Source organism: Scleropages formosus, chromosome 6 (assembly GCF_900964775.1).
Source record: "Scleropages formosus chromosome 6, fSclFor1.1, whole genome shotgun sequence".
NCBI lineage: Eukaryota > Metazoa > Chordata > Actinopteri > Osteoglossiformes > Osteoglossidae > Scleropages > Scleropages formosus.
Genome location: NC_041811.1, coordinates 9,132,187 through 9,158,632, shown reverse-complemented (window position 1 = coordinate 9,158,632; position 26,446 = coordinate 9,132,187). Strand labels below are relative to the sequence as shown.

At 48.4% G+C, this 26,446-nt stretch overlaps 2 protein-coding genes across 2 annotated transcripts in view; both read left to right on the top strand.

The window, feature by feature from the left end:
- The window catches only part of LOC114910698 (voltage-dependent P/Q-type calcium channel subunit alpha-1A-like), a 52,081-nt gene extending 38,956 nt beyond the window's left edge, over window positions 1-13,125 (top strand). The window contains exon 6 of the mRNA XM_029252843.1: window positions 13,026-13,125. Coding sequence (XP_029108676.1) covers window positions 13,026-13,125 — 100 coding nt within the window. The remainder of the gene's footprint in view (window positions 1-13,025) is intronic.
- The window catches only part of LOC108922594 (voltage-dependent N-type calcium channel subunit alpha-1B-like), an 89,140-nt gene continuing 75,741 nt past the window's right edge, over window positions 13,048-26,446 (top strand). Inside the window, exons 1-3 of the mRNA XM_029252826.1 lie at window positions 13,048-13,117; window positions 16,163-16,315; window positions 20,169-20,356. Of these exons, the coding sequence (XP_029108659.1) occupies window positions 16,189-16,315; window positions 20,169-20,356 (315 nt within the window). The 5' untranslated portion in view covers window positions 13,048-13,117; window positions 16,163-16,188. The remainder of the gene's footprint in view (window positions 13,118-16,162; window positions 16,316-20,168; window positions 20,357-26,446) is intronic.

Genomic DNA, 26,446 nt, shown 5'->3' with positions numbered 1-26,446 from the left:
GCTATTTATGAGGTAAGTCAGTGTCGCTGATATGTGTTTGCATCCTCTGGGGATTCAACTGGGAAAGGGGCCCACGCTAAATCACGTCACAGACAGCACGGCCAGGTTACGGGAGAGACAACGTAGCCGTCAGCGCGACGGTTCCGGATCCTTCGCGATGCGCGCGATCCGCCAAGACCCACGTTTAAATCGGCCGTGTTCGCTCGCGTGCTCGTCGGCTGGATGCAGCTACCGCACCGAGTTGATCTTCCTTCCATCTCTAAACCTGAGGAAAAAGCTGCCGCTGACAAGCGTGACCACCCCCGGTTTTCACGGGCCAGAACAAAAAGCGGCTTTGTGCGGAAAATTTGTTTTTGTGTGGGTTATTCTAGATGACGCCCCATGTTCCTGTCATAAGTAACGAGCTGCTCCGTCTTAGCTGTGTACATAACAAACATCTTTCAGAAGACAAAGCTGCTGAGATGTAAAGGGATTCTGTCCCTTTCCTAATGGATTATGCACGCCGACTTTCATGTGCAGTGAACACCTCCGTATGGAAATCACATTTGTACAGAGGCACTCTGGGTTGGTTCGGCCAATCCTGAGAAGGATATTACATGGGTTTTCACTGGTTTCGTCCAAACACGTTTTACTCCCCTAATTCATCTCCTTGGTAAAGTGTGCTGTAATATATGAACGTACGTTACCTTGAAAGTTGCTCCTGAAGAGGCGGTGACGGTGTAATAAAATGAACGAGAGGGTGAGCTGGGGTAGCAGGTGGTGTAGAGGTTACAGCTGCTGCTTTTGAACTTGAAGGATCCAGGCTTGAATCCCACCTTCTGCTGTAGTAGCCTTCAACAATCCACTTACCCTGAGCCGATGCAGTAAAAATGACCCAGCTGTGTGAATAGGTCAGTAATAGTTTAATGTTATGAGTCGCTTTGGAGAAATGCGTCTGCTAAATGAATAAATGTAATGAGGTCCTCCTTGTAACCGTAAGGTTTGTTAAGTTGCTAACTGGCCGACTCTTTTCTGCAATCTTCTGCTCAGCTTGCTCATGAACGTATCTTTAAGATGTGTTTTGTGCTCTGCCTGCAAAAGGATCCTTGATGACGGCCTCATTCATTTTTAAAGGGGATGTCTATCCACGCTGAACTATGTATTTCATGTTTACCCATGTATTTTTGGATATTCGATAACGCAGCTTAGGTTATTCACCTTGCTCAGGGGTAAACACAGGGGTTAACACCTTCAATTTTTGGATTTTGAGACCAGCTCCTTAAGCTACGATAAAACCCACCCTGCTGTCGACCAGCTTGCGACCTGGCTCATTTGGTCATGCAAAGTGAAGGATCTGGAAAGTGGATACTGCAGCTGCCGTTCATGTTCGCGTCCCCCTGTGACCGCTTGGAAATCTGTTGTCCTGATTTGGCTCCTGTCAAAACCCCCTCGTCGTTTGGGCGTTACCGTCTGGATGTCTCGCTGTGCACCGGAGCCATTTTTTTCCTTTTTGCGGGTGTGAGAATTAAATGAACATGTTGCATTTTAAGGAATAAAACTAAATAACTGTGGCGAGCACCAGAGTTAATGACGGTCTTTTATCCCCTATTAAGGAAGAGGCAGCCCGAGGGCATCAGATGCAGCACCAAAATGGATATATCATATTATCTTTCTCCCTGCAATTACACAAAACAAAGGAGAGGAGGGAAACATATTGTGCTTATTACCTTCTTGGCTGCTTTTGTAGCCATAAGACTTCTAGGACATGATATATGTTTGGTGTGAGGATATAAAAGGCATCATATGAAACAAGTCCTGGTCTCCTAAGAGACTCTGTCAGCTGTGAACCTGTTGTGGGGTACAGTGCAGCTGCCATAGCTTTGTTCATAGTTCAGGCTGGAAGGATGCCATGTATCCACTGTTTTCTGTAGTCCTGATGTGAGTGCCCTGGGGGAGCGGGTTGAGAGCCCTGGAAGGTCTTAAGTAGAGTCATTTTCCAAGTTGTTTCCGATAATGCCAGTAAAATTCCCTTTTTTGACAGACTTTATTAGTTGGGCTGGTGTCTCCTCTGACTGGTTGAGCTAGGGTTGTCTTCTATCAGGCTGAAACAAATGTGCTTAGTTTTGTATTTACTTGGACAGAGGAACACATGTCAAGATTCAACAGCGGTACAATGGATTCATTCTGAGGAGCATAAAGCAACAGTCATCTGTCACTCATCCCTCCTGGGTGAAGACAAAGTTGCAAATCCACAAATATGAAATATCACATGCAAAGAGAAGGATGTGAAGTGTTTTTTTCCCCTCTGAATTTTTTTGCAAACATCTAACAGCTCGAGTGCCAAGGCAAGCAGCGTGTTCCTTGCCAAAGTCAGATGTCAGGCTGGGCTTTCAAATGTGGGTTATGGGTACATGAGTGGACTGATCACAACAGCACTTAAGTACAAGTCACAGGAGACCATCACAGAGGAGAGTACATTTCTCACTCTTGCTCTCCATTTACTTAAAATAAGAGCAAAATACCCACAAGGCACGAGGATGCAGGGTATGTTTTTTGCCTTAATTGCTTTTAGACATACTGGCATATAGGGTGGGGGAGTAAAGAGGACTCCAGAAGCAGTGTTTTGTCTGTTGGGTCGATGATTATGGGCTCCAGGAGGTCAGAAGGTCATTGCTTTCCATGCAGGTAATTTCATGAATCTCTCAACCTTTTGCACAGCTCTGGGGTTGGGCTGCTGGTAGGGGTAGCAGAGTGGTAGCCTGGCTCATACACACAGAGGGAAGCCTTTTCTGGTTGGTGAGCCGTTTGTCAATCAGTTACACAATCAGACCGTGTGCAATTCTTCTCATTACACAAGTACATTCCTCAGCACATTACAAGAGGGTTTGCAGTTGTGCTTCCAGAAGGAAATGAAAAAACTTGAAATTATTGCCGGAGCCCATGTATCCACATTAAATGACATCAGTCACATTGCAAAAAAAATACAGAGAACGGCTTACAACACGTTTAGTTTTATATTATAGAAAGCTACTATTTGACATTAGCTTATATTTTCAAGTAGATATGTTCAAATTCAAATTAAAATTTTATTTGTATAGTTGACCTTCCTACTCTAATATTGATGGGGTGCGCAATTTGCACCATGTGCTTTCTGTGCCCAAAATCCCTGTAATGACATTATGATTGTGCCCATTGTGAGTCCAGAATCCCAGTAATCACAGTGTGATTGTGCCCATTGTGTACCCAAAATCCCAGTAATTATAGCACATGGATATGGTTGTGTAGTCCAAATCACCAAATGTGATTGTGGCCTTTGTATGTAAAAATGACATTCTGTGACTGGTAATGATATAAAATCTGAAAACGATATACAGCATAGACAAAAGTAAAATTCCGATCAGCTGACTGCGTAGAGTGCAGCATCATCTTTGTATTATTGCTGGGAGAGGCACGTGGTGGATGACTAAACAGAACATATCCCCCTTTATTCTGTTCATGCAGCTGCCTGTCGAAATTATCAGGGAACATATTTTTTCGACAAAATCAACAAACAAACAAAAAATGTCCACGACAATATTGACAGTATGTGACCACATTGACCATCATGTTGACGGTGTTTGCAGTCAGAAGCATTAATATTACAGATTCCAATTAAAAGCGAGTTTTTCAAAAATCTAACTTCTTTCTGTCACGCGGAACTGAGGATGCGGGGGTGGCTGGACCCAAGTGCAGGATCAGTCGTCAGGAACCAAGGGATCAAGCAAGTTCTCGTTGTCGGGGAAGGGTGAAGAGTCGGTCGATCGGCAGTCAGAGTGAGAGCGATGATCCACGGACGTGGTCAGGGGATGAAGCGAAGGGTTGAAAGCTGGGAAACGGAGACAGGAAGCAAGGGGCGAGGAAGAACTAGACGTAGTGCAGGAGGGGCGGTTGTCTCAGCGAGATTCCGCGATTGTACGGGAGCTCAGGAGGGTCTTTTAAAGGCAAGCACTTAGTCAGGTGCTTGATTGGTGTCAGCTGCTGTCGATTGTGGTGCGGGCGTGGACATGACACACATTTACCTTGACTGCCTGCATATACAATTCTCCGAGGAAAGTTCACAGTATCGAAAACTTTACATGTTCCATAATCCATATTCACAAATGGGTTATTTGCTGGAATGGTTGAGGGCATAGCAGTAGTGTGAACTAAAACTCTGCGTCTTGGTCATTGTCAGTGTAGTTCACAGCACCCACTTTAACGCAATTCCAAAGGTTCGGAGCATGGGAGATCTAGTTTCCTTCACAACATGTTGCTACAATGGTGGCAGAAGTGGGATACGAGCCTTCTGTTGGAGATGTATCTGATGGCTTAGAGCTATGTACCATTTCCTCTGTCCGGTAACTGCTTTGAGAGCCCGCAGCAGATGGTGCGAAGCACCCAGCCTGCTCTGAACCGTGCTTCTGCCCAGAAGTTGGAAATTCCACAGAACAGTTGCTTTGAGGGCGATTTACATCAGCTGCAAAAATTTGCTAAGATAGCTCAAAATTATATGTTTGTTTCACTTCTTTATCTAGTGGCTATGACTGAGAATTCAGCAACGGGAAAATAGAAGATGATTTGGGCCAGGACCTGTTAGTCATACCACAAGACCGAACATTCAAAACAAACACTCACACACGCGTAAAGAACTTAATGGAGGTGTGAGCTGATGTTTCCTTTTAAGAGTGTGGGAAACAAGCAAAAAAGATGCAGCTGGTTCAAGCAGCTGTCTGGTTTGTTTATTCAACTCTTTGTAGGTATTATTTAGCTAAATATCGTGTTTAATTACTATTTCTTAATTCAGCCCCGCATCCAATGCCGTGTCCTCTGTTTACGCAAGTAAATGGGTGAAATAAAAATATTATGCAGATCTATTTAAATTTGGAAGTAAAAATAGTACATATGGGTTGTGTAAGATACCCTGCAGTGCCATCCCTCTATTCATTACCATTCAGAATGTCAACCAAGATATGAGGATGATGGACAGAATGGCGGACAAGTGCTCTTTCAGTGGCCTGGCACCTTTCCACTAAAAGCTAAAGTCTTTTTCTATTGGCTAGTCGTATTTCATTCTGTTGTCATTATGTTTTTGCTTCTCTGTGTGAAAAGGTGGAGCGCGATGGCAGGATTGGGAGCTGGGGGAAGTGCAACTGAGTGACTCAGCTCTTTCTCGCTCTGCCCGCAATTAGCACCGGATCGGCTAGGGACACGTTAGCAGCCTTGCGTTAATTAACATCCAGGCTGAGGGGGCGGGGGAGGGAGCCGGGTAGAAGGCAGGGAGGCGGGCTGCCGGAGCCCATTCGCCTCGGAGCTCGAGCACGCAAGGGGATTGGCCGTATGGGTCCTTCCTCGACCCCCCCCGATGTCTGGGACATGCTCTGTTTGTAACATATGGCGTCATGGCTGAGTCTCAGCCTTTTCACCTGGGTCCATGGCCAGCGGAGAAGCGTTCACGCAGCCAAAGGGGAAATGCACCGACGGAAGCGTGCTCGTTTAAAAATTTCCAAACATTTCAAGTTTCAGTTATTCTAACTCAAAAAACACTACTTTCTACTTGAAAGGAAATTGTAAAAAGATGAGTGCTGTCTGACAGTTGCGTCTGAGATTGGCTTTTCGTTCGGCTGTTGTTTGAAGGCTTTACTTTGTTTTGTGCTGGAAAAATTCTGACGGGTTCAGATCTACGCAGAGGCTGAAACAAACGCGGTGGCCTGTTAGGGGTGCGTTTGGTCTAAACGGTGAATGGCAAGCAGTTTGCTGGAGTTGTTTTCATGGGCATCATTTGCATGGGGACTGGCTTCCTTTTGCTCGAGGCTGGACGTTGTGTTTTCTGCTGCCGTTGAGATGCTTTTACTCGTGGGTGGGAGTGTGTCTGGGGAGGGGCTGTATAATGTCGAGCTATTTGAGAACAACTGCTCTTATGGGGCTGTAGCGCTGTTGCTTCACTGATCCTGGGCTGTGCGATCAAACACGAGTTTTAATGAAGCTCCGTCTGTGCGGAATTCTCCCTGTGTTTGGGTGTGTTTACTCCGGGTGCTCCGTTCCCTCCCGCAGCCCAAAATGTGTGCTTCAGGGGAATTCTACATTGCCCTCAGTGCGTGTGTATGCGAGCGAACGAGTGTGTGTGTGGTGGTCCTGCGTTGGACCGCCATTCCTTCCAGGGCGTACCTTGCCTCGTGCCCTATGCTTCCGTGACCACCTTAACCCCGGCCACCGCACAAGCGATTACGGCTATTGTGCAGACGGTTGTAACCTCTGACCAACTGTGCTCATGTTAATTGAATGGACAACCAAGTAACGTGTTAGAAACTGGGAAGCAATTGCACTTCATTTTAAATGAGATTGGGAGTAGCTATGGTGCAATGGGAAATGATGTATGTTCTGTTTCCTGATTGCATTGTGCCAGTTTTGGGGTGAAAGATAGATGATATCGATTTCATATATAAAAGATCTGGGAAACAACTAATTGTTGTATCCCCTTGGTGTGTTCGTAGAACAGTCAAAATCAATGATCCTGTTTAATGATACACGGTCAGATTCCGGTCATTTTTCAAGACGAAAAAAAAAAAACTGAGTTTGAAGCTTTATTAAAATTAGACACCTCTAATTCCATTCTCAGCCTGGAATTCGCTTGTTTTAGTGGACACTTGAGATATAGATACATGTAGACTAGAGTGGTTTGACTAAGGGAAAGCTGGAAATTGACAGAAATTGCAAAGGACAGAAACTGATGCCTTATGCCATGTTATTGCATGTTTGTATGATGTGCAATAACACGGCATAAGGCATCAGTTGCTGTCCTTTGACCTTTGTAACACCGTTGCAATATTGCTATAAGCTGTGGTGGAGCTCTGAGTCTCGATAATGAAAATTCTGATCTGTTCTCAGTTTGCCTTCTAGCCAAGTCAATGTAGGAGGAAGCGCCCTTTCCTGTAACAATAGGGCACTGACTTGAACCTGATGTAATGCTCTGGGAGAGGCATGATTTGTTCTGTCAGGGTTTTTAGGGCACGGGGTCCTTTACAGATTAGTTTTCAGGAAACCAGAATGTTTGGAAGTCATTCAAAAGCACTTTCTTGGGAGGGAATGGAGAGTTATTTAAGAGCAAATACAAATCAAAGATGATATTCTCTCGAGAAGACTTATACTTGGGAATGGTGAGAGAAACAGAAGAAGAGCATGACCAGTAACCAGATGGATGGACTCCAAAATCGTACTTCTCATTGTCAACGTCTGTCGCAGTACGGATCTCGTTGAAACCCAGCCTTCCCAGTCAGCGTGCTGCTCGGAGTCGCTCATGGGGATCATTGACTGCTGCGCCGTTCTGTATTTTACCTGAGCGCAGGGGACACATGGGGGTATCTCCGTACCAGAAGGAACCATCACGCTTTCTGGAAGCTGCTGTTAACCCCAGGCCTTCCCTATGGGTCTTACGTGCACGACTCTCGGCGCATTCCTGGAGGGGCTCTAAGCTGACGGCATGTAACATGCTAAACGAATACCCAGATTGATCTCCGCATCATGGAAGTGGAGACAGTAGCAAAGACTGACCTCTGTGTGCCCCTCACCTTGGGGAACAGTGTCTGTTTGGCACAGCTGTGCGCAGCGGTTATTAAAGAGCACCACTCCATCACAGCGAGAGCCGCCCTGAGAACATGACATACATGCCGAAGAAACAGTGTGGCGTTCACCTCATGTGTCTCCACTAAGGAATATTGCACACTGTGTTGCCAGCAAGCCGCCGAGAGCAAAAACTGGTATCGTACCAACAAACGTGTTGCCGTTACATACAGCATAACCTTTCTTTGACTCAGTAAGAGCTGAGAGGCAGCTGGTTAAAGCTGTGACCTTACCATCAAAGATCTCCGGTTCTGATCCCTGCCCTTGCTCTAGTACCCTTGATCAAGACCCTCGCCCTGAAGCGTAGTAAATGGGGAAAATCGTTGCTAGCTACTTGGCATCGAATACCGAATGTTGTATGTCGTCTTGGACGAAAGTATCGGAGATGTGAATACGCAGCAGAAAAACTGAGATATTGCTGACAAATACAGTAAGTCTGTTAGACGAAATAAAGAGTTTTTCTAGGTGTTTGGAGTGAAATGTAGTTAAATTTGATTTCAGATGTTTTGTCCCGTTAAGTAGCTAAGCATTCAAGTAACTGCCGAGCATTTTGCAAAGAGCTCCAACGATGTCACGTTGATCATTCGGCATTTTCGCTGATGTGGCAGAGCACACGCTCATACACACTTTAGTGCAGCTGGGTGGTTTTTCTGCGTTGGTTTTGTGTTCACATTATTAAAACAACAGACCACCTGGCTTGACGGCTTGGCAACCCCCCCCCTTCCAGTCCACATCTTCCGCTGTCTTTCCGACAACTCTGTACCCTTCCTGACAGACTCAGCAAGGGGTCTGTACTTTGCAGTGACCTGTTGCGGTCGCTGGGTTTTAACAAGCACGGAACCTCGTCGAGGGCGTTAGTAACTCCTCTGTTGCTATGGTGGTGTCACATGTGTGTGAATCAGGATGTTCCATACTGACAGCTGGTAGTGTTGAGGGTAGAGGTGCTGCCTTTGGACTCAAAGATCACAGGGTTGAATCCCACCTCCAGTGGTAGGACCTTTGATCAAGGTAATTACCCACAAGTGTTTCGGTGAAATTACCCTGGTGTAAAAAATAGGTAAATCACTGCAAGCTGCCTTGCAGAAAAGTGTCAGCTAGATGGATAACTGAAGAAAAGTTGATGGGAGAGCATGTGCCATGGTGGTAGGGCAGTGGGGACATATCCTGGAAGGTTTGTTGAGAGGATGGAAGTGGCCTTTTCTTCGGGGGAGGAGGTCACCTACTTTGGCATGCGAGACCGGTGGTCCGACGTTGCCGTAGCTGAAAATACTCCCGTGACAGCAGAGCAAGAATCCTGATTATCCCACGTGGGAATGTATGTTTCTAAGCAATCCTGCGCGGAAACATACCTCTTGGTGATCCCATGTCGAAACGTGTCTTCAGGTGGTTCTACGTAGGACCGTGTGTCTCTGCGTGACCCTACGTACATTTACTCATTTATCGTATGAATTAAAAGTGCGGTATCATGCCTGACTCATTTATACAGCTAGGTAAATACCATGCTAAAGAGTGTTATAAGAGGAAGTGAGATTCAAAGTTGCAGTCTTTCCAGCCATTACACCACCTGCTGCTTCTATATACATCTTTGTGGAAACACGTGTGCGCTTGATCACATGTGGAAACGTTTGCGTGATCCCCCTGTAGGTGCGTGTCTCTGATCACGCCTATGTAGAAGGACATGTGGAAACACGTGTCTCTGGGTGATCCCACGTGATGCTCTGATCTCATTCGGTCTCCTCGAACTCGTATGCGTATCCCGTACACCCGTGCACTTTATAAGGAAACATCTTTTCAAAATTTCTGAAACGGACACACAAAGGGATTGAATCGGCGTTTAAAATGTCATTTCACGCTGCACTAATGTGGAACTAAGGGTAGGAGGAGTCTAATTTAATTCCCGAAACACAGATACTTAGACTTTGAATGCATTTACATATCTTTTTATTTCTCTTTCTCGTGTGTATTTTTCTTTTTGCATTTGAATTAAAATCTCTGTAAAACCGAGAAGGAGCGGGTGGGAGATGAGATCAAGGGGTCACCCATGGCTGCTGGGGAGGTTAATAAAACAGTCGCCGTGCTGTGAAATCGCCACGCGAAGAGCATTTAACGAAGCCATAGTTTAAGCGTCGCTCTGTAAAAGCAGGAGGGAAATAAGCGAGCTTTACGAGGATGTGATGCTTCTGGAGGGAGTCCACTTTGCGCTGTCTGCTTCGTGAAGGACCAGAAGAGCAAACCGAGGGTGACAGTGGCAGCGAGGGAAGGAAAACATCTGGCCTGGAGCAGGCGGAGAAAAATTGTGTTTTCTCCATGTCTCTGTGACCTTTTGAGTGCTTGCTGCTCTGGGATCTTGTGTGTATCTTAAGTGTCTCTTAGGGATCTCACGTGTAACTCTTGTGTTTCTCAGATGTCTGTGGGCTTCGCGCATCTCTGCACGTTATGTCATTTTCCCTGTCTCTGTGTGCTCTGTGTTTCTTGCTAAAAAAAAAGAAAAAAATAATAATGGACACACATAAGTGGATTTTGTAGATTTTTTACCAAGAAATATTTTACTTGTATGGTAGGTAAATCATGTTGAACAAATGTACGTCCTGGTTCCATTTTTACATAAATTAAATTATCTGTTGAGAGCTATTTGGGTATTCATACGTACCATTTTATTCCCTGGCACCATCAGTCTTGTGTGCAGTTTTTTTATGTATGTAATTTTATTATGGGACTCGTACTTTCAATAATCCAAAGCAGAAAGCAGGCAGACATTCTGGCGTGACGTTCGCTTGACATACGGGTGCCGTCAATATGAATTTGCTGTGTTTTCATCACTGGAAGCGATGGCCACGCTTTTAACCGCGGCTCATGGGTCAACCCTTCTTCGCCGACCGGACGCCGTCTCTTTTTAACCTCCGGATGCGACGCATGAATTGCTAAATCACAAAGACCTACGCGGTTTCCTTTTCGATTTAAGCCGGGGCTAAGTATAGTCCCAAGAACATTGCGTGTACTCCCACGCCCACCTACTCCTCCTTCATGAGAGCAGCTTCTCAACCTGAAATCCGGTTTTCTTTTGCTTTTTTCTGTGTTTCACATGTTGTCTTTGCATTGACTATGTACCTTCATGGTCTGTAGGACTACACTAAGCAGTTCCGCCCGTCCATTTCTTCCATCGTTAATAACCACTTCTCCAGTGTGGGATCGTGGTGGTCCGCAGCCTATCACGGAAGCAAAAGGCATGAGGCAGAGTGTTTCACCATGAGTAGGAGGCCAGTCCACCCACATTGGCTGAAACCGCTTGCCCGGAGCAGGGTCGTGGCAAGCCGGAGCCTAACCCGGCAGCACAGGGCGCAAGGCTGGAGGGGGAGGGGACACACCCAGGACGGGATGCCAGTCTGTCACAAGGCACCCCAAGCAGGATTCGAACCCCAGGCCCACCAGAGAGCAGGACCCGGCCAAACCCGCTGCGCCACTTCACCCCCCAACAAGGCCAGTCTGTCACAGGGGAATCACACATATTAGATGCAGTTTAGAGCACTGAAGCACATGTCTTTGGACTGTGAGAGGAAATCAGGGCACCTGGAGGAAACTCGGGAACATGCACACTCCCCACAGACGGAACAAGGATCGAACTTACATGCGAACCCACCCTGCAGGAACTGTGAGCCACTAGAGCTACTTGCTGTGCCTCAGTTCTGCCCAACCAAGTCCTTCACGTAAAAAAAGGTTTTTTACTCTAATTATCAATTTTGTCAAAAACAGATTCAGACCTAATATTTCTTTGAGAGTGTGGCTCCCGTTGTTTCGGGTTCTGTCGACTGAACGTACCCTCCTCAGCCAGAGCTGCGCGTAGTCGTTTTCTGACATGGGCACATCTCGATGGATTATGTTGCTGGAGATTTTGCTAACAAACATTAATGAGTCTGACAGAGAGCAGCTACTGGCACAAACAGCAGGAGGGATGTGTGTGTGTGTGCTTGCGTGTGTGTGTGTGTGTGTATGAGTGCTGCACTTTAGCCCCTCCCCCTTCTGTGCGCTGTGGCTAATGCGAGCTGCCAGCTGTGGCTGTCCCTGGCTGTGGGCTGTGGGTTGTGGGCGACAACATGCCACGCCAGCGCGCCACGCCAATGGGCATCGCTGCCGGACAACAGCAGAACTTTGCCCTGCCCTCCCTTGTGAAGGCCAACTGCGCGCTTGCTCAGGGATGCCGAACTCAGCCGCCACTTTCACGGTGGTCGGCGGCTGACCCAGCGGGGAGGGAGATATGGCAAGAGCACGGAAGACAGTGCCAAAGAGGGTAGGGAGGTTCACTTCAAGAGCCCATTTCACCCCCTCTCCTTTTCGCACCCCCGAGAGCAGAGTGCAGATACATCACATCTCCTGTGGCTGATGGGGCTTCATTTTGGGCACAGCAGCAGTGCTGATGCAGACACCATGCTGAGGGAGAGCACACCATTTTAGAATTGGATGAGCCTTTCCTGGGGACCTGCTGTCGTTGACCAACTTCATGGTGCCGTGACCCGTACTTTGTGAAAGTGCACGTGCCTCCTGGGGTTCAGGATGGACACACCCCGCATCGCACGTAACAGCCAGGCAGCACTTTACAGGCCACTCTTCCCCCACTGATCTAACTTTTCCCAGGTCTGCTCACCAAATGTAGGGTCCGGACCCCCTGGAAGGAGCTTCAGGGTTCCACAACGCAACGACATTAGATCAACACCTCTCTGCTTTTCCTTCTTCATCCCCTTCTTTCCCCACCATGTGTGTTTAAAACCCCTGGCATAGATGTCAGACGCTGCCTTACACACCATCCTTGCTGCTGGTCTGGCATTAATGCAGGAGGGGGGAACTAAGATGATTTGTACCGAATTGTTACGGTTTGTGGCTCAGATTTACCAGAGCCCTTTCCTAGTGAGCTGGAGAGACGAGACGTGCCAAGACGAAGAGGGATGGATTTAGAGGACCACGTAGCCGGTGTTGGGGAACGGTGTGCCGTTGCTCTACTGCACTTCCTTTTGCTCGCTGGGGATTTTTGTCCAAAGCCACTCTAATGCTCTACAGTGTTACACACTGGAGCGTTTGCTGAACTGCGTACTTGCCAAAGTAGCTTCGGGTTTAAATGAAAGAGTACATTTGCAGCTCTCTTCTGGGAATTTGAACCTAGAACCTTGCTCTCAGGTGTCCAGTCCCAGTTAGATTCCACTGCAGGTATTTTTATTGTTCACAACCTTGTAATGTTAACCTTCATTTGTATTGTCCTCGAGATCATTAGGATAAGGTGTTGACCAATTCCTAACCATGAGATGTAGGTTTTATCATACAGAGCATTTCCTCTTTATTGATTGCGATGATGAGGATGGCGATCACAGCGATGGACGTGAGAACGCGTGGACTCTCACCACTCCCTATTTGTGTCCCCGCAGGATTCTGGCCACCGTGGGCTCGGACTTTGATCTGCGGACCCTGAGGGCGGTTCGCGTGCTGCGGCCTCTCAAACTGGTGTCAGGGATTCCCAGTAAGTGAAACCAGCGAGCTTTGCCGGGGATCCTCAGTCCTGTTCTTGGAGGGTTTCTGAAAATGATAATACCTGAGAAAAAAGCCTTTGGCTGAAATGAAAACCTGCTTGTGAAGTCATTAATTACACTGACTTGAAACCGCTTGTCCCAAGCGGGGTCGCAGCAAACCGGAGCCCAACCCCGGCAACACAGGGTGCAACGCTGGCGGGTGGGCGGGCGGGGGGACACTCACGACAGGATGCCAGTCCGCCGCAGGACACCTCAAGTAGGACTTGAACCCCAGACCCACTGGAGAGCAGGACACAAGCAAACCCGCTCCGCCTCCACACCTCCTCCTAAGTCATTAATTAAGTAAAATCTAAAGATAAACGTCTCTACATTTGTTTAGCTGACACTTTTCTTCACGATAAGCGATAGCGTTATTTACCTATTCGTATTGCGGAGCGTTTTTTACCGTATCAGGTTAGGGTGAGTACATTGGTCCAGGGTACAGCAGGAGAAGGATTCAAACCCGGATCCTTCGGGTGCGAGGCCCCAGCTCTAACCACTGTGGCACCTGCTGCTCCACGTTGCGGAGAATGAAAAGAAAGCGACATTTAAATTAGGCTCGTTTTAAACACTTTGGATTCCCGACGGACGAAGTCTTTGTTTCGCTTTTATATAGGTTCACCGAGATCCTCAAATTCCAGAACCCTTTGCTGCTGGACGACAGTAGGAAAGCGATTGAATTTGCGATGCGTTCATTAACCGCGTACTAATTGAGAAGCTAAGTGGGTTTAATTTGCTTTGGAGCATAAAGCGGAAGCTGTAGCTTGGCGCATCGGAGTCTTTTTGTAACTTGATGGACACCACATACAGCAGCGGTTTCTAAATGGTTCCCTACAAATAGCGGTTCCAGCTCATCCCGTCCAGGGCATTACAGGGTGTGGAATTCGCCTTTCCAGGATGTCTGCTGTCGGCGTTGCTTTCCAGGAACACGCGGGATTAGTCACGACTCTGTGTCCTGCCATCTCCTGTGGCCGATCTGCTAATGTTCCGGTTTAAGTATTCGCCTGCTGGCGCGGAGAGCGTAGAGAGCAGATTCCACGACCCATAACACCGTCCGTGTCTTTAACAAGCACCGCGTCTCCGCCGTAGCCGTGTTCAGATGTTTGAGCCGACTTCTTCGGCGGCAAAATACAAAGCTTCACTCCAAACATAACCCACGTTTCTTTTTTTTTTTTTTGATTTGGGAAGATAAACATGCAAATGTTTAGATACCTGCTTTAACCCATTCAATGAGAAAGGAGTATTTAACAGAGGAAGAAGTGTATTGTTTCATCATCAAGACACAGTACATTGTCTGAACAGCTTGTCCCATATGGGGTCGCGAGGAGCCGGAGCCTAACCCGGCAACACAGGGCAAAGGGGACACACCCAGGACGGGACGCCAGTCCGCTGCAAGGTACCCCAAGCGGGACTTGAACCCCAAACCCGCTGGAAAGCAGGACCTGGGTCAACCCACTGCGCTACCGTCCCCCCCAACACTCAATAGAATGCCTGAAAAATAACCCATGTTTGTATAAATTTAAATTAAAGATCAAGCAAAACGGAAATTTGATTATTATTCTTAACTCGTACTCGAGCTAGACAAAGTAGGGTTATCTACCCACCCAAACTATAGAGATATGTATCTCACACACACACACACACACTTCCTCCCCACTGACCCTCAACACTGGCACTCCACAGGGAAGCGTCCTGAGCCCGGTCCTGTACTCCTAATTCACACATGACTGTGTGGCCAGTCACAGCTCCAACACTATCATAAAGTTTGTTGACGATATCACCATTGTGGGTCTGATCACCAACAACGATGAGATGGCCTACAGAGAGGAGATGAGGCTCCTGGGAGAGTGGTGCCAGGACAACAACCTGTCTCTCAATCAACGTCAGTAAAACTAAGGAGTTGGTGATTGACTTCAGGAAACAGGATACGGCTCATGCACCCATATACATAGGAAGGGACATTGTAGAGAGGGTCAACAGCTTCAGATTCCTAGGAGTCACCCTCACTGCCAAACTCACATGGACTGAGCACACAGCATCAACCATCAAAAAGGCCCATCAATGCCTCCACTTCATCAGGCGCCTGAAGAAAGCCAGGATGTCCACTACAGTCCTCACCACTTTCTACAGGTGTCCTGCGGAGTCCGTCCTCACAGGATGTATTACATCCTGGGGTGGCAGCTGCTCCATACAGGACAAGAAAGGCCTGCAGAGGGTGGTCAAAACAGCTCAGGGAATCATCGGCACACGGCTAGCAGCGGTCCAGGACACCTACACCACATAGTGACCGAGGAAGACGATGCGCATCATGAAAGATGACAGTCACCCCGCACGGGCACTTTTCTCTTCTCTGCCGCGTGTAAAGCGGCTCAGGTCTATTCGAACCCGCACTGCTAGGTACAGGAACAACTTTTACCCCGGTGATGTAAGACTATACAACACTCACCAATGTGCCACCTTCTGTAACTAGAGATGGACTGCTCCATCCAAGCACATTAGTAAATTACACTGTCACTTTAAGCATTCTCATGTTCTGAGTTCTCTGGCTATCTACTGTTATTTATTGTTATTATTGTTACCATTATTTATTGTTATTGTTATTAGCATTACTTATTGTCATTGTTTTGTGCAGTATTTCTGTTGTCTTTGTCCATCGTCTGTGGAGAAGCATTCAAGAAGAATTTCATGATACTTGTACACGGTACTTGTACCTATGACAATAAATGTGAAACTGAACTGGAACTGACACACACACACACACACAGGCCAATTTAAAGTGACCAGTTCACCCAAAACACGTCTTTGGATTGTGGGAGGAAACACACCTGAACACGGGGATAACATGCAAGCTCCACGCAGACTGAGAGCCGAATCCGAACCCACATCCAAATCCGCAGCGCAGGAGCTGCGAGGCCCCGGCGCTACCTGCTATTCCACCCGTAAGCAGTGAAAATGTCTCATTTGGACTGTGTCCGGTGTTTCCATCCTGACTCCAGGTCTGCAGGTGGTCCTGAAGTCCATCATGAAGGCCATGGTGCCTCTGCTGCAGATCGGCCTGCTGCTCTTCTTTGCCATCGTCATGTTTGCCATCATCGGCGTCGAGTTCTACATGGGCAAATTCCACCACACCTGCTTCAAGAAGGAGACAGGTGAGGCGGCGAACCACGTCCGAAGCTTTCATCACGCTTCAGGATTCCGGCAAAATCCGCCGCCGCGTTTGGAATTTAGCTTCGGTGGAGATCTGCTCCCTGCTGCGGTTTTGAGATGTTTTTTTCATGCCGGCTTAAAGCGTCAGTCAAACTGACAAGCGGCAAATGGCGGCCCACGTGCTTTAGTGCGTGTGTGCGTGTGTGCGTGCGTGCGTGTGTGTGTGTGTGTGTGTGTGTGTGTGTGTGTGTGTGTGTGTGGACGAAAGCCTGAGGCCTCACAGTGCAGCCAATTTTTAATATGAGCGGCAGATTTTTAGCCCTTATTACTAAATACGGCTGCATTGTGACTCAACACCGAACTGTACAAGTGGATATAAATATAAATATAAATACACGGATACGTGGCGTTTACCTGCTTACACCTTCCGTTCAATTCTATTCACGATTTTGCTTGCCGTATTTCCGCTCCTTCCACATTTGCCAACTTCTGATTCATTACTTTTGCATTTTTTTTTCCTTTTTTTTTTTTTGTGCGTTGCTTTTCCCGGAAGTCGACGCAAATAAATTTAAAGCGGAACGCATACGATACGCAGCTCATAGCGTGAGAAGAGAAGAGAGAAACTTCAGCATAGCAACACATACAGCGAATACATTCGGCCACCCAGAGAGCTCAGCAGCGAGGAAAAAAAAAAAAAAATCGAGGAAAAGAAAGGAAAAATAAAGCACTTCTGAGCCTCCCCTCCAGGCATGCTGCTGTCTTAGCAAATTATTATGTTATTAGACAATTACTCATTTAATTATTACCTACTAATTAAGGACTCAGCTGGGGGTCGGAGGATTAAGGTGCTGGTTTCTCACGTTATGTAGGGAGCTGCTCTGACGCTTTCGCCTGCTCTCTCGCTCTGTTCACAACGGGACCTCGCAGCCACCCTTGGCCGCAGGAAGAGCAATCGTTCCAAGCGGTTGGAGGCTGTTGGCACCTGCTTACTTCTTAGAACTGTATTTGTGGGCACCAAAGTCCCACCTTCTGAACTGCTTCAAGAGCAGAATGGAAGAACGTCCTCCATCCAAACCGTCCGTCTCGTTCCCAACCAATCAACGACAGCTCTGTCCCAAACCGGGAGGAACATCTCATTTCCAATCCACAAGGGATATAGGAATATTTTATTCCAAAGTCCTCCAGGTAGCCTTTTCCTCACTGCAGCTCTGTAAGCAGTACCTTCTATTTGGCCTAATGAAGCAAACACCACCACAGTCTGTGTTGGATGAGCCCAGGTTTGGGAAGCTGGTTTGCTCTACACACTCTCCACCTGCCTATCTCTTGGGTTCCTTCTTGAGCGGATTGCAACACCGCAGTAAATATGCGCTCCATGATCACAAAAGATGGGTAGCTGGAGACTGCTGGATAGCCAAAGAAAGAAAGGATTTACAATTAATTTATCAGGCCACTCTGAATCCTCGCAAAAGCACACTTTGAACGTAGAAACCCCAACTCTGAAAAACCGACTCTTCGAAACGGTGAAATTTGGATACATGTTGCGACGTCCGTGCAGGAAAGCTGAGATACCGGAATCGCAGTGACGCTGTGGCTCTGATGTTGCTGATGTTATATTTTCAACAGGGAAAGGGAGAGTAAAAGAGAGAGAGATGATGGGAGAGACCCTGACCGATAGAGAGAGAGGGCGGGAGAGGGCACCGTCTCATCTACTCCTATTGCTTCCCCCACCTCCTCAAATGGCGCTGTGTGGAGAAGTCAGCGTATGCTAAGCCACATTAGCAGAGCAATTTTTTTTTTTGAGTCATCTTAACTCACGTCTTTTATCTGCTTAAGAAGTAAACTGCTTATGCGGCTGCAGTCAGCGGAGCTTCACGTGCGCCGCACCGTTCCTCGCCTGCTTTCGGGCCTCTCGCTGCTCGAGTTTGCCATGGGGTGCCCAGTGGGACGCATTCTTAGGATGACTGTGTCTGAAAAGTGATCACGTGATGGAAGTGTTTATGTCACTGGTGGAAGAAAACCCGAGGAATTGGTTACATTTGGCATTTCGTCTGCCAACAGATTTCAATCGAACAGTATGGGTTTTTCCCAAAGTAGCTAAAATTTTTAAATTATATTATTACGCCTTTGGGGGGTGCAGTGGCGCAGTGGGTTGGACCGGGTCCTGCTCTCTGGTGGGTCTGGGGTTCGAGTCCCGCTTGGGGTGCCTTGCGACGGACTGGCGTCCCGTCCTGGGTGTGTCCCCTCCCCCTCTGGCCATACGCCCTGTGTTGCTGGGTAGGCTCCGGTTCCCCGTGACCCCGTATGGGACAAGCGGTTCAGATGATGTGTATGTGTGTGAACACAAGTCTTCCTTGTGTTATGAAATTAAACATTAAATTGAGCAGCAGGGGCCGTGGCGCAGAGTTGCTGCGTTCCATTTACAGGGGTCAACCTTCCGCTGCATTACCCTTGATCAAGGTATTTGCCTTCAGCTGATAGAGTAAAAAATACCCGACTGCATAAATTGAGGGGGGTGTGGTGGTGCAGTGGGTTGGCCCGAGTACTGCTCTCCGGTGGGTCTGGGGTTCGAGTCCCACTCGAGGTGCCTTGCAATGGACTGGCGTCCCGTCCTGGGTGCGTCCCCTCCCCCTCCAGCCTTACGCCCTGTGTTGCCGGGTCAGGTTCCGGCTCCCCGCGACCCCGTATGGGACAAGCGGTTCGGAAAGTGTGTGTCTGTGTGTGCGCGTGCATAAATTGATAAGTAATAACAAGTAGATTCGTGTGCAAAGCTAGCATTTTAAGTAAGGTGCAAAGGCGTTGTCCTAATAACGGACGATAATGAAAAAAATGTTAATAATGAAAAATATTAGAATAAAACAATATTCTCCAAGTACGTTTAAAGGCCTGTCTGTGGGTTTTCACTATTAATGCTTTTCTAATGAAGAAACGTATGACAAAATGACCGCGCGGGTCTTCATATTGCACCTCGGATGGGCTGCCGCAGCAGAGAGGCCATTGAAATGAGCAGCGTGTCGAAGGGCGCTCTCGCACTCGCACTCGCAGCGGGACCGCCGAGGCCCCCGTTCAACATTATTACTGCTCGTTTCCACGAGCGCCGAAATTGAACATCATTATCCAGTGTATAATAAGATAAATCTGATGATACCATCTACACTGTAGTGCTCATTGCTCGGAAACTGTAAGTTTAATTAGCGCTAAACCAATTCACCGTGTTCAAACCAGACTTTTTATGTGACACAGAAACGCGGCGTCGGACGCCGGCCGTTATTGCAGCAATAATGTTGCGCGCATTAAAACCCCATCGGTAATTCAGATCCTCGAGGCCGCCGGCTCTCGTTGTTGCGCGGGTTCTATCTGAAAAGAGCCCGAAAGTCTCTTTTTTAAAGAGGACGCAACCTGTCCTTGGTATTACCTGAAGGATGATGCTACAAGCCCTAGGAGGACCAAAGGACTTACCCTGATTTGGAGCGGTGAAATCTGAACGTCTTTTGAACGGGTGCAATTTTCAGTCCCTTCGGACGAAAGGACGTGCCGAGCAACAGAAGCACAAATAAGTAAGTGAGCATTCTTACGTGGGGATTATTGCTTCTTATTTAAATCTTAATAGGCCTTAAAAGGTCTCGGCACTGTTCATCCTTAAAGGCTCCACCGTCGAAGCGCTGTGGAGGTTCTCGAGCATCTGCTGGAACGCCGCGTCTGGCCTGGAGAGAACGGCGCCACCCGTCAAACCATCCGCACCCAGTTAATGAGGCAGAATGAGGAGTGCTGTTCCTCCAGAGCACGTGTGCTAGTTTAGCTCCCTATATAATGTGTGTGTGTGTGTGTGTGTGTGTGTGCACGTGTGTGTTGTCGCAGGAGAGCAGGCCGCAGACTTCCCCTGCGGAACGGAGGCTCCGGCGCGGACCTGCTCCAATGACACCGAGTGCCGCGAGTACTGGATCGGGCCCAACTTCGGCATCACCAACTTCGACAACATCCTCTTCGCGGTGCTCACCGTCTTCCAGTGCATCACCATGGAGGGCTGGGTGGAAATCCTTTACAACGTGAGTAAGCGGCCTTCTCCCGCGCTCTTCCGCTCGCTGTTCAGCGTCCGTGAATCCAAGGTCTCAAGGCGAATCGGACCGGGTCGGTCCGAATATAGATTAACGTTAGAGCCGTCCTACGGAGGTCCTCCACGAGACACGCAAGCTCTGACAACCACCGCGTCTTGGCCGTTGACTCCGAGCTCAGAAAGGGGCTCAATTTGGAGAAAATAATGGGATTAAGGGATTAATGTGGGAGGCGGGCTGGCAAATGAGACTCCGTCTGATATTCCTAAACCGGCCTCCTTGTTCCGCTTTGCACCTCTTGTTCTGGGGGAAGGAGCGTAAGGCTTCAGAAGAAGTCTCCGCTTCCGAGTTGTGGATTTTTAAGAACTTTCTCTCGCGACCTTGAGGGAGACTTCCGATTGGTCCGTACGACGGGACGTTTTTAGGGAATTTGCACGCGCTACAGGCACCGGGAGTTTGTTCGGCGTGTTTTAGAGGAGCGGAGTCGTTGCCTCCCAGAACTTCTGTGGAAATGGCTATTTTTCTGCATCTGTAGTCGAATTCCATGGCGCTGGTACAAAGCAGTGTAAAAAAAGAGTGAACCACACACACACACACACACACACACACACACACTTTCAGAACCGCTTGTCCCATACGGGGTCACAGGGAACCAGAGCCTAACCCAGCAACTGAGGGCGTAAGGCTGAAGGGGGAGGGGACACACCCAGGACAGGACGCCAGTCCATCGCAAGGCACCCCAGGCGGGACTTGAACCCCAAACCCCCCGAAGAGCAGGACTATGGTCCAACCCACTGCGCCACCGCACCCCCTACAAGAGTGAACCATTTTCATAAAATTGTATTGTTCATGTAAGGTATAATTGCTCACGATCGGATCGATCCACTCTTTCACACACACATTTTCAGAACCGCTCGTCCCTTACAGGGTCACGGGGAACCGGAGCCTACCCGGCAACACAGGGCGTAAGGCCGGAGGGGGAGGGGACACACCCAGGACAGGATGCCAGTCCGTCACAAGGCACCCCAAGCGGGACTCGAACCCCAGACCCACCGGAGAGTAGGACTGCGGTCCAACCCACTGCGCCACCGCACCCACCTCCACTCTTTCAATGTAACGTAAAGGTTTATATGTATCAGTACACATGCAAATATATATAGATATATTAGGTGATCGATTCTCATAACTTTGTTAAATAGCTCTACTGTGCTCGTGGTAAATGCAGTAAGCTGCGTGACATCACTTCCTATAAACGCAGGTCCAGAACAGCGGAACAATGTCGTGTGGCAAGCAAGAGAGGAGAGCGAGCTTTGCGAGACCTCGAGGTGAGAGCCAAGCGAGCAGGTCTCGGTGCTCTGCTGTGTGAGGGCAACTGCGATGTTTATGCCACTCTAACTCTCTCTCTACCTGAGCTCCTTGAGAGGAATCCTCTGCTGTTGCCTTGATGATGAGTAAGGGATCCATTGTGTGAGGGTTGGGCTGCAGTTGCTACTGGTGTCCGTGGCAAGGGATGAAAACCGCTGGGTACCGGAGGAGAGGATGCTTTTGTGTCGTTTGCCTCGCGTCCAAATGCGATGACGTCTGTCGTGGAGGTGGGGTTACTGGGAGGGATCTCTCTGGAAATAAGCAGTCGCAGGAGTACCGTTCCACCCGGCGGCACAGACCCCACGGCTCCTTCTGCATTTCCCCTTTGTCCAAGTAGCGGCAAGCTTACAGGAGCAACAGCCACGCGTTAATGGAGCTCAGAGGGGCACGGATGTCCATCTCTCTTTCTGTGCAGGGAGACGGGACGGATGAGGGAGGGGTGGAGATGGTGAAGCTGGGAGCAGAGTCATGCGTAGCTCTGCTTGACAAAGCCTCAGCCTTCGTTTCCGCATGCATTTAGTGGGCTGAGTTTTTGAGATGTGTTTCTTGTTCTCGCAAGGGCTTTTGCTGACACACATGAGCGCTCCGTGCAAATGCGGCAACGGTAAGCGTGTTGGAGGGCAAGCCGCTGCCTGGAACTATGGGTGGAGACCCCTGGAAGGTTTGCTCCGGCTATGGGCTTCCAGATCCCCAAGCTAACGTAGCAGCTCGCGCGCACACCTGACAGATCACCTGTCATGCCCACAGGACGGAAAGATTAACAGAGGGCGATTGCTGTGTTATTGCGGAAGGACTGTATGAAACGCTCTGGTGGCCTGCTGTGTGTGTGTGGTGGATGTGATCTGAAATAAGCTGAGGGGACAAAGCAGAAGCCGACGCTCCTCTGGCCATCTGGACGGTGCGGAGAGCAAGGCGTACCTGTTCTGGGTACAGCATGGGGATTATTGAGCTGACAGTTCACTAAGTGTCAAGTGTAGACGGTTCACTAAGTCCGCTAAGCGTGTGACAGGTTGCCTGTCCTGAGCTCTTGTGCTCCACCAGGACCCGGTGGATGGCAACCACCTCAGACTTCCCTCCCCAGCCAAGCCTTTCCTCTTTAACGTCACCTGACACACGAGGGATGGGGGACGGAGGGTGCTGATGTCAGGCAACTGACGGAACTCGGTCGAGCGCCTCGGCTGTCAGCGCCCATCCGGGTCGGAGGCAGGCCGGCGATGAGAGCGCTTTCACTCCGAGAAGAGCACCGTAGCTGTCGCTGTCCTTCACCGCCTGGCGCACCGGTGCCAAACCCACCTTAATGGCAAGTTCCAGCTGTGCCTTTGGATCTCCACTGGGTCTCCATCTGGAATCTGCTAAACAGTCGAACAGGACCGCTCCTGCGATATACTGCTGGTGTCTGGGAATGATCGTCAGTCACCGGGACTCACCTTGATGAAGGTTCCCTCACAGGATTTTAACTCCACCTTGGGGGTCCCGGTTCACTGCATTTTTAAGTCTATCTGGCTGCCATAGAGAATAAGACACAAGAGACTTGCAGGGGCAGCAGGTGGCGTGGCGGCTAGCACCGTTTTCTCGCAATGTGTAGGTTCTAGATTCAAATCCCTGCTACTGTTGCAGTGCCGTCGATCAAGGCGCTTACCCTGAATTGATACGGTAAAACCGCGTAGCTTTCTATATTAATAAATAATTATAAGGGAAAAACCAAGCAAGTCTGCTAGAGGAATTGTTTTCGTGAAAAATAATTTTACGAATTCTTTTAAATAAAAAGTTATATTACTGGTAATCTTACTGGTATTTCATGGTACCTGGCAGCCTGCGTTTTGCTGTGACATTTGTGCCGTTTTCACATAGTTCTGGAACTTCCGTCTACGGAAGACTGAGATGATCTGCATTTCATCGAAAATGATTACAGCTTTTTTTAAATCCTTTTAATCCTTCCCTTTTGGATTCTTGTAATGTGATGTGTAGCAGGGTGTGTGATCAAAGAGGCAGTTTGCCGCACAGAAGAAAACTAGAATGATGTTCGTGCTTTAGTGGCGATTAAACGAAAACAGCACCTAAAAGGAACTGTAGGATTAACGCTCCGGTAAACGGATAATTAAACAGTGCTAGTGGTACAGAAATTTGAAATAAACAAAAATTTCAGCACACGATACTGTCCCTTTGGATTGAAGACGTCCTTCTGGGAAGCTCATAGTCCCCTACATCGGAGGAAGAGTGCTCCTCCACCTCCTTCACTTTGTGGTCCCTCTCACAAGGGGTCCAGAATCGAAAGCTTGTCGCTTCCGGACAGCACGGTGGCGCAAGTAGCGCTGTTGTCTTACAGTGCCTGGGTGGTTTCAGAGGACATGGGTTCTATCCCCTCTCAGTCTGTATGGCGTTTACATGTTCTTCTGTGTTTTCTGTGGGTTTCCTCCCACAGTCAAAAAAATGTTTGAAGTAAATTGGTGACCCTAAAGTTGACCTTACTGTGAGAGAGTATGGTCCACTGGTGTATAGATGAGTCAATATGGCACTGCAAGTCATGTTGGCTGAAATGGTGTCAGCTAAACTCTGTACGATATTCACCGGAAGTCACTTTGGAGACAAGCGTCTGGTAAATGTTCTTGGTCTTGGCCCCTTGTGGTGAAATGAGCTCCCTCTGTCCCTCAGAACTGCTGAATCCTCCCAGAAGGATTTCATCCCCACCTCTTTCTTACCCATTTCTCTCCCGATCTCCTGATAGCTACGTCAATGGGTGCAACACCATCTGCTATGATTATCGGTGTATTTGCTTTGTGAGTGTCACTTCTACAGGCCGCTACTAGAGGGATGCGAACCAACAACGTGGTGGTATGAGACACCCGACCTGTGCTTTGATAATCCTGAGTCTGCGTCTTTAACTCTTTGTCTGTTTTCAAAGCAATTTTGTTCGGTCTGAGCTATATGTCACTTAGAAAAAAAAAAGTCTGTGCCAAATACCAAGCGAATGTTCGCCGCTGAGGACATTCGTACCTGTACCCGCGCTTGTCCTTTGCTGTCTGCTCTCCCTCCCCAGTTGTTCGTAGCTCCTCTTGATTGCTTCATTATGAGTTGTTGCACTTAATCAAGAGGGCGCTCAGTCCTCATTATCTACACGAGACTTGGGCGCTGTCCCAGGACTGCTGCGCACTCTGCGTCGTGCTAATTACAACTCCTACTGTTTCACCGCGTGTCACATCGGTTCCTGGACCAATCCGCTTTCCCAGAAGACCAGAAGGGAGCATGTCTAAATGGGGCCCATTCCTGTCTCGGCCGTGTTTCCATGAAGCGGACTGGACGTGTCGTCACAGGACGCTGCCATTGCTGCCTCTCATTAAAAACTGCTGATCCGGAGTCCGAGTGCCAGCCTTTGACCCTACGCTCTAACGTTCGGCATCGCCGCATCTATGCCTACGCTCATTAAACGTTTCCGGAACAGACAGGCAGGTGGTGCTCGAGCCAGATTGGACTGGAACCCATTGCAGCGGTATATCAGTGGGGTAATGGCCTGTTGGGGAAGCTTTGGAATTGTCTGCGGTCACTGTTGGCTTCTCTGCTCACCATCACCTTCATGACTTGTCTCCCTGTCCATGGTCACTGTCTGTAGTTTCTATCACTGTCGGCGTTAGCTGTCATTCTCCTTGGTTCTGTCGCTGGCAGTGATCAGTGTCACCGTTCAGGGTTTCTTTTGCTGTGAGTGCTTCCTGTCACTGTCCACGGTGACTGTCCGTGGTTTTCGTTACTGTTGGTGTCACTGGTCACGCTCACCGTCATCGTCTGATCTTGGTCTCACTGCCCGTGGTCACAGTCGCTATCCGTTGTGCTGAACGCTGTCCTCGAATTCCTTCTGCTGAGGGACGGCAGTCATACCAAACAGAGGGTAACCTATGCAGCTATTATGCCCATTCCCCCACCCCCTCCAGCCATAAAGCTGTCACACACCTAAAAGAACCAAAAGGAAGCAGAACATTATCAAGCTACATTAACAGGCTACATTTTAATTCTGAAAACGATGACCATGTCTTTAACTCTAACTCGTAATGATATGGATTCATCGACTCAGTTTCCACTCAGAAAGAAACACTATAGAGCATCAACCTTGAAGTTCCCCCTGCTTCTCTTTTTGTGTTATTATTCAACATAAAGGCGGGGAGAGGACTCCCAGGGACTGCAAAAACATGCACTTCTGCGGTCTTCCGGACTTTTCCACACAGTGTTGTTACAATTCTTCATTGGGATGGATTTCCCAGGGGGAATATTGATTTCAAAACACTTCCTTTTCTTTTAAGTGGTCTCCATTGGCAGGGCAGCCTGGGGGATGCTGCGCAGAGCTGGAGAATATGGCAAGCGGCGTTGTTGCTGTCCATGGTGCTGAATGTCTAAACCATCTGGCTTGTTTACCATAGTTTACATTTATATTTATTTGTTTAGCAGATATACAGCTATTATGAGCTAGTATTTTTTAGCTAAAATCTTTGTCCAAGTTCACTTATAGCACTGGATAAACTGCACTACGCTATTTAATGTTGCCTAAACAGCCAGCCGGCCGAAAAATGTAACGCACACGCCACAGGTAGTCTAGAGTCACCAGCTCATCTGAAACGCATGTCTTTGGACTGTGAGAAGAAGCCCACATTAACACGAAGAGAACATGTGAACTACACAGACCGGGTCTCACTTTAAACCATGTCTGCCCTCACGACCCACGAGCTGTGTGGC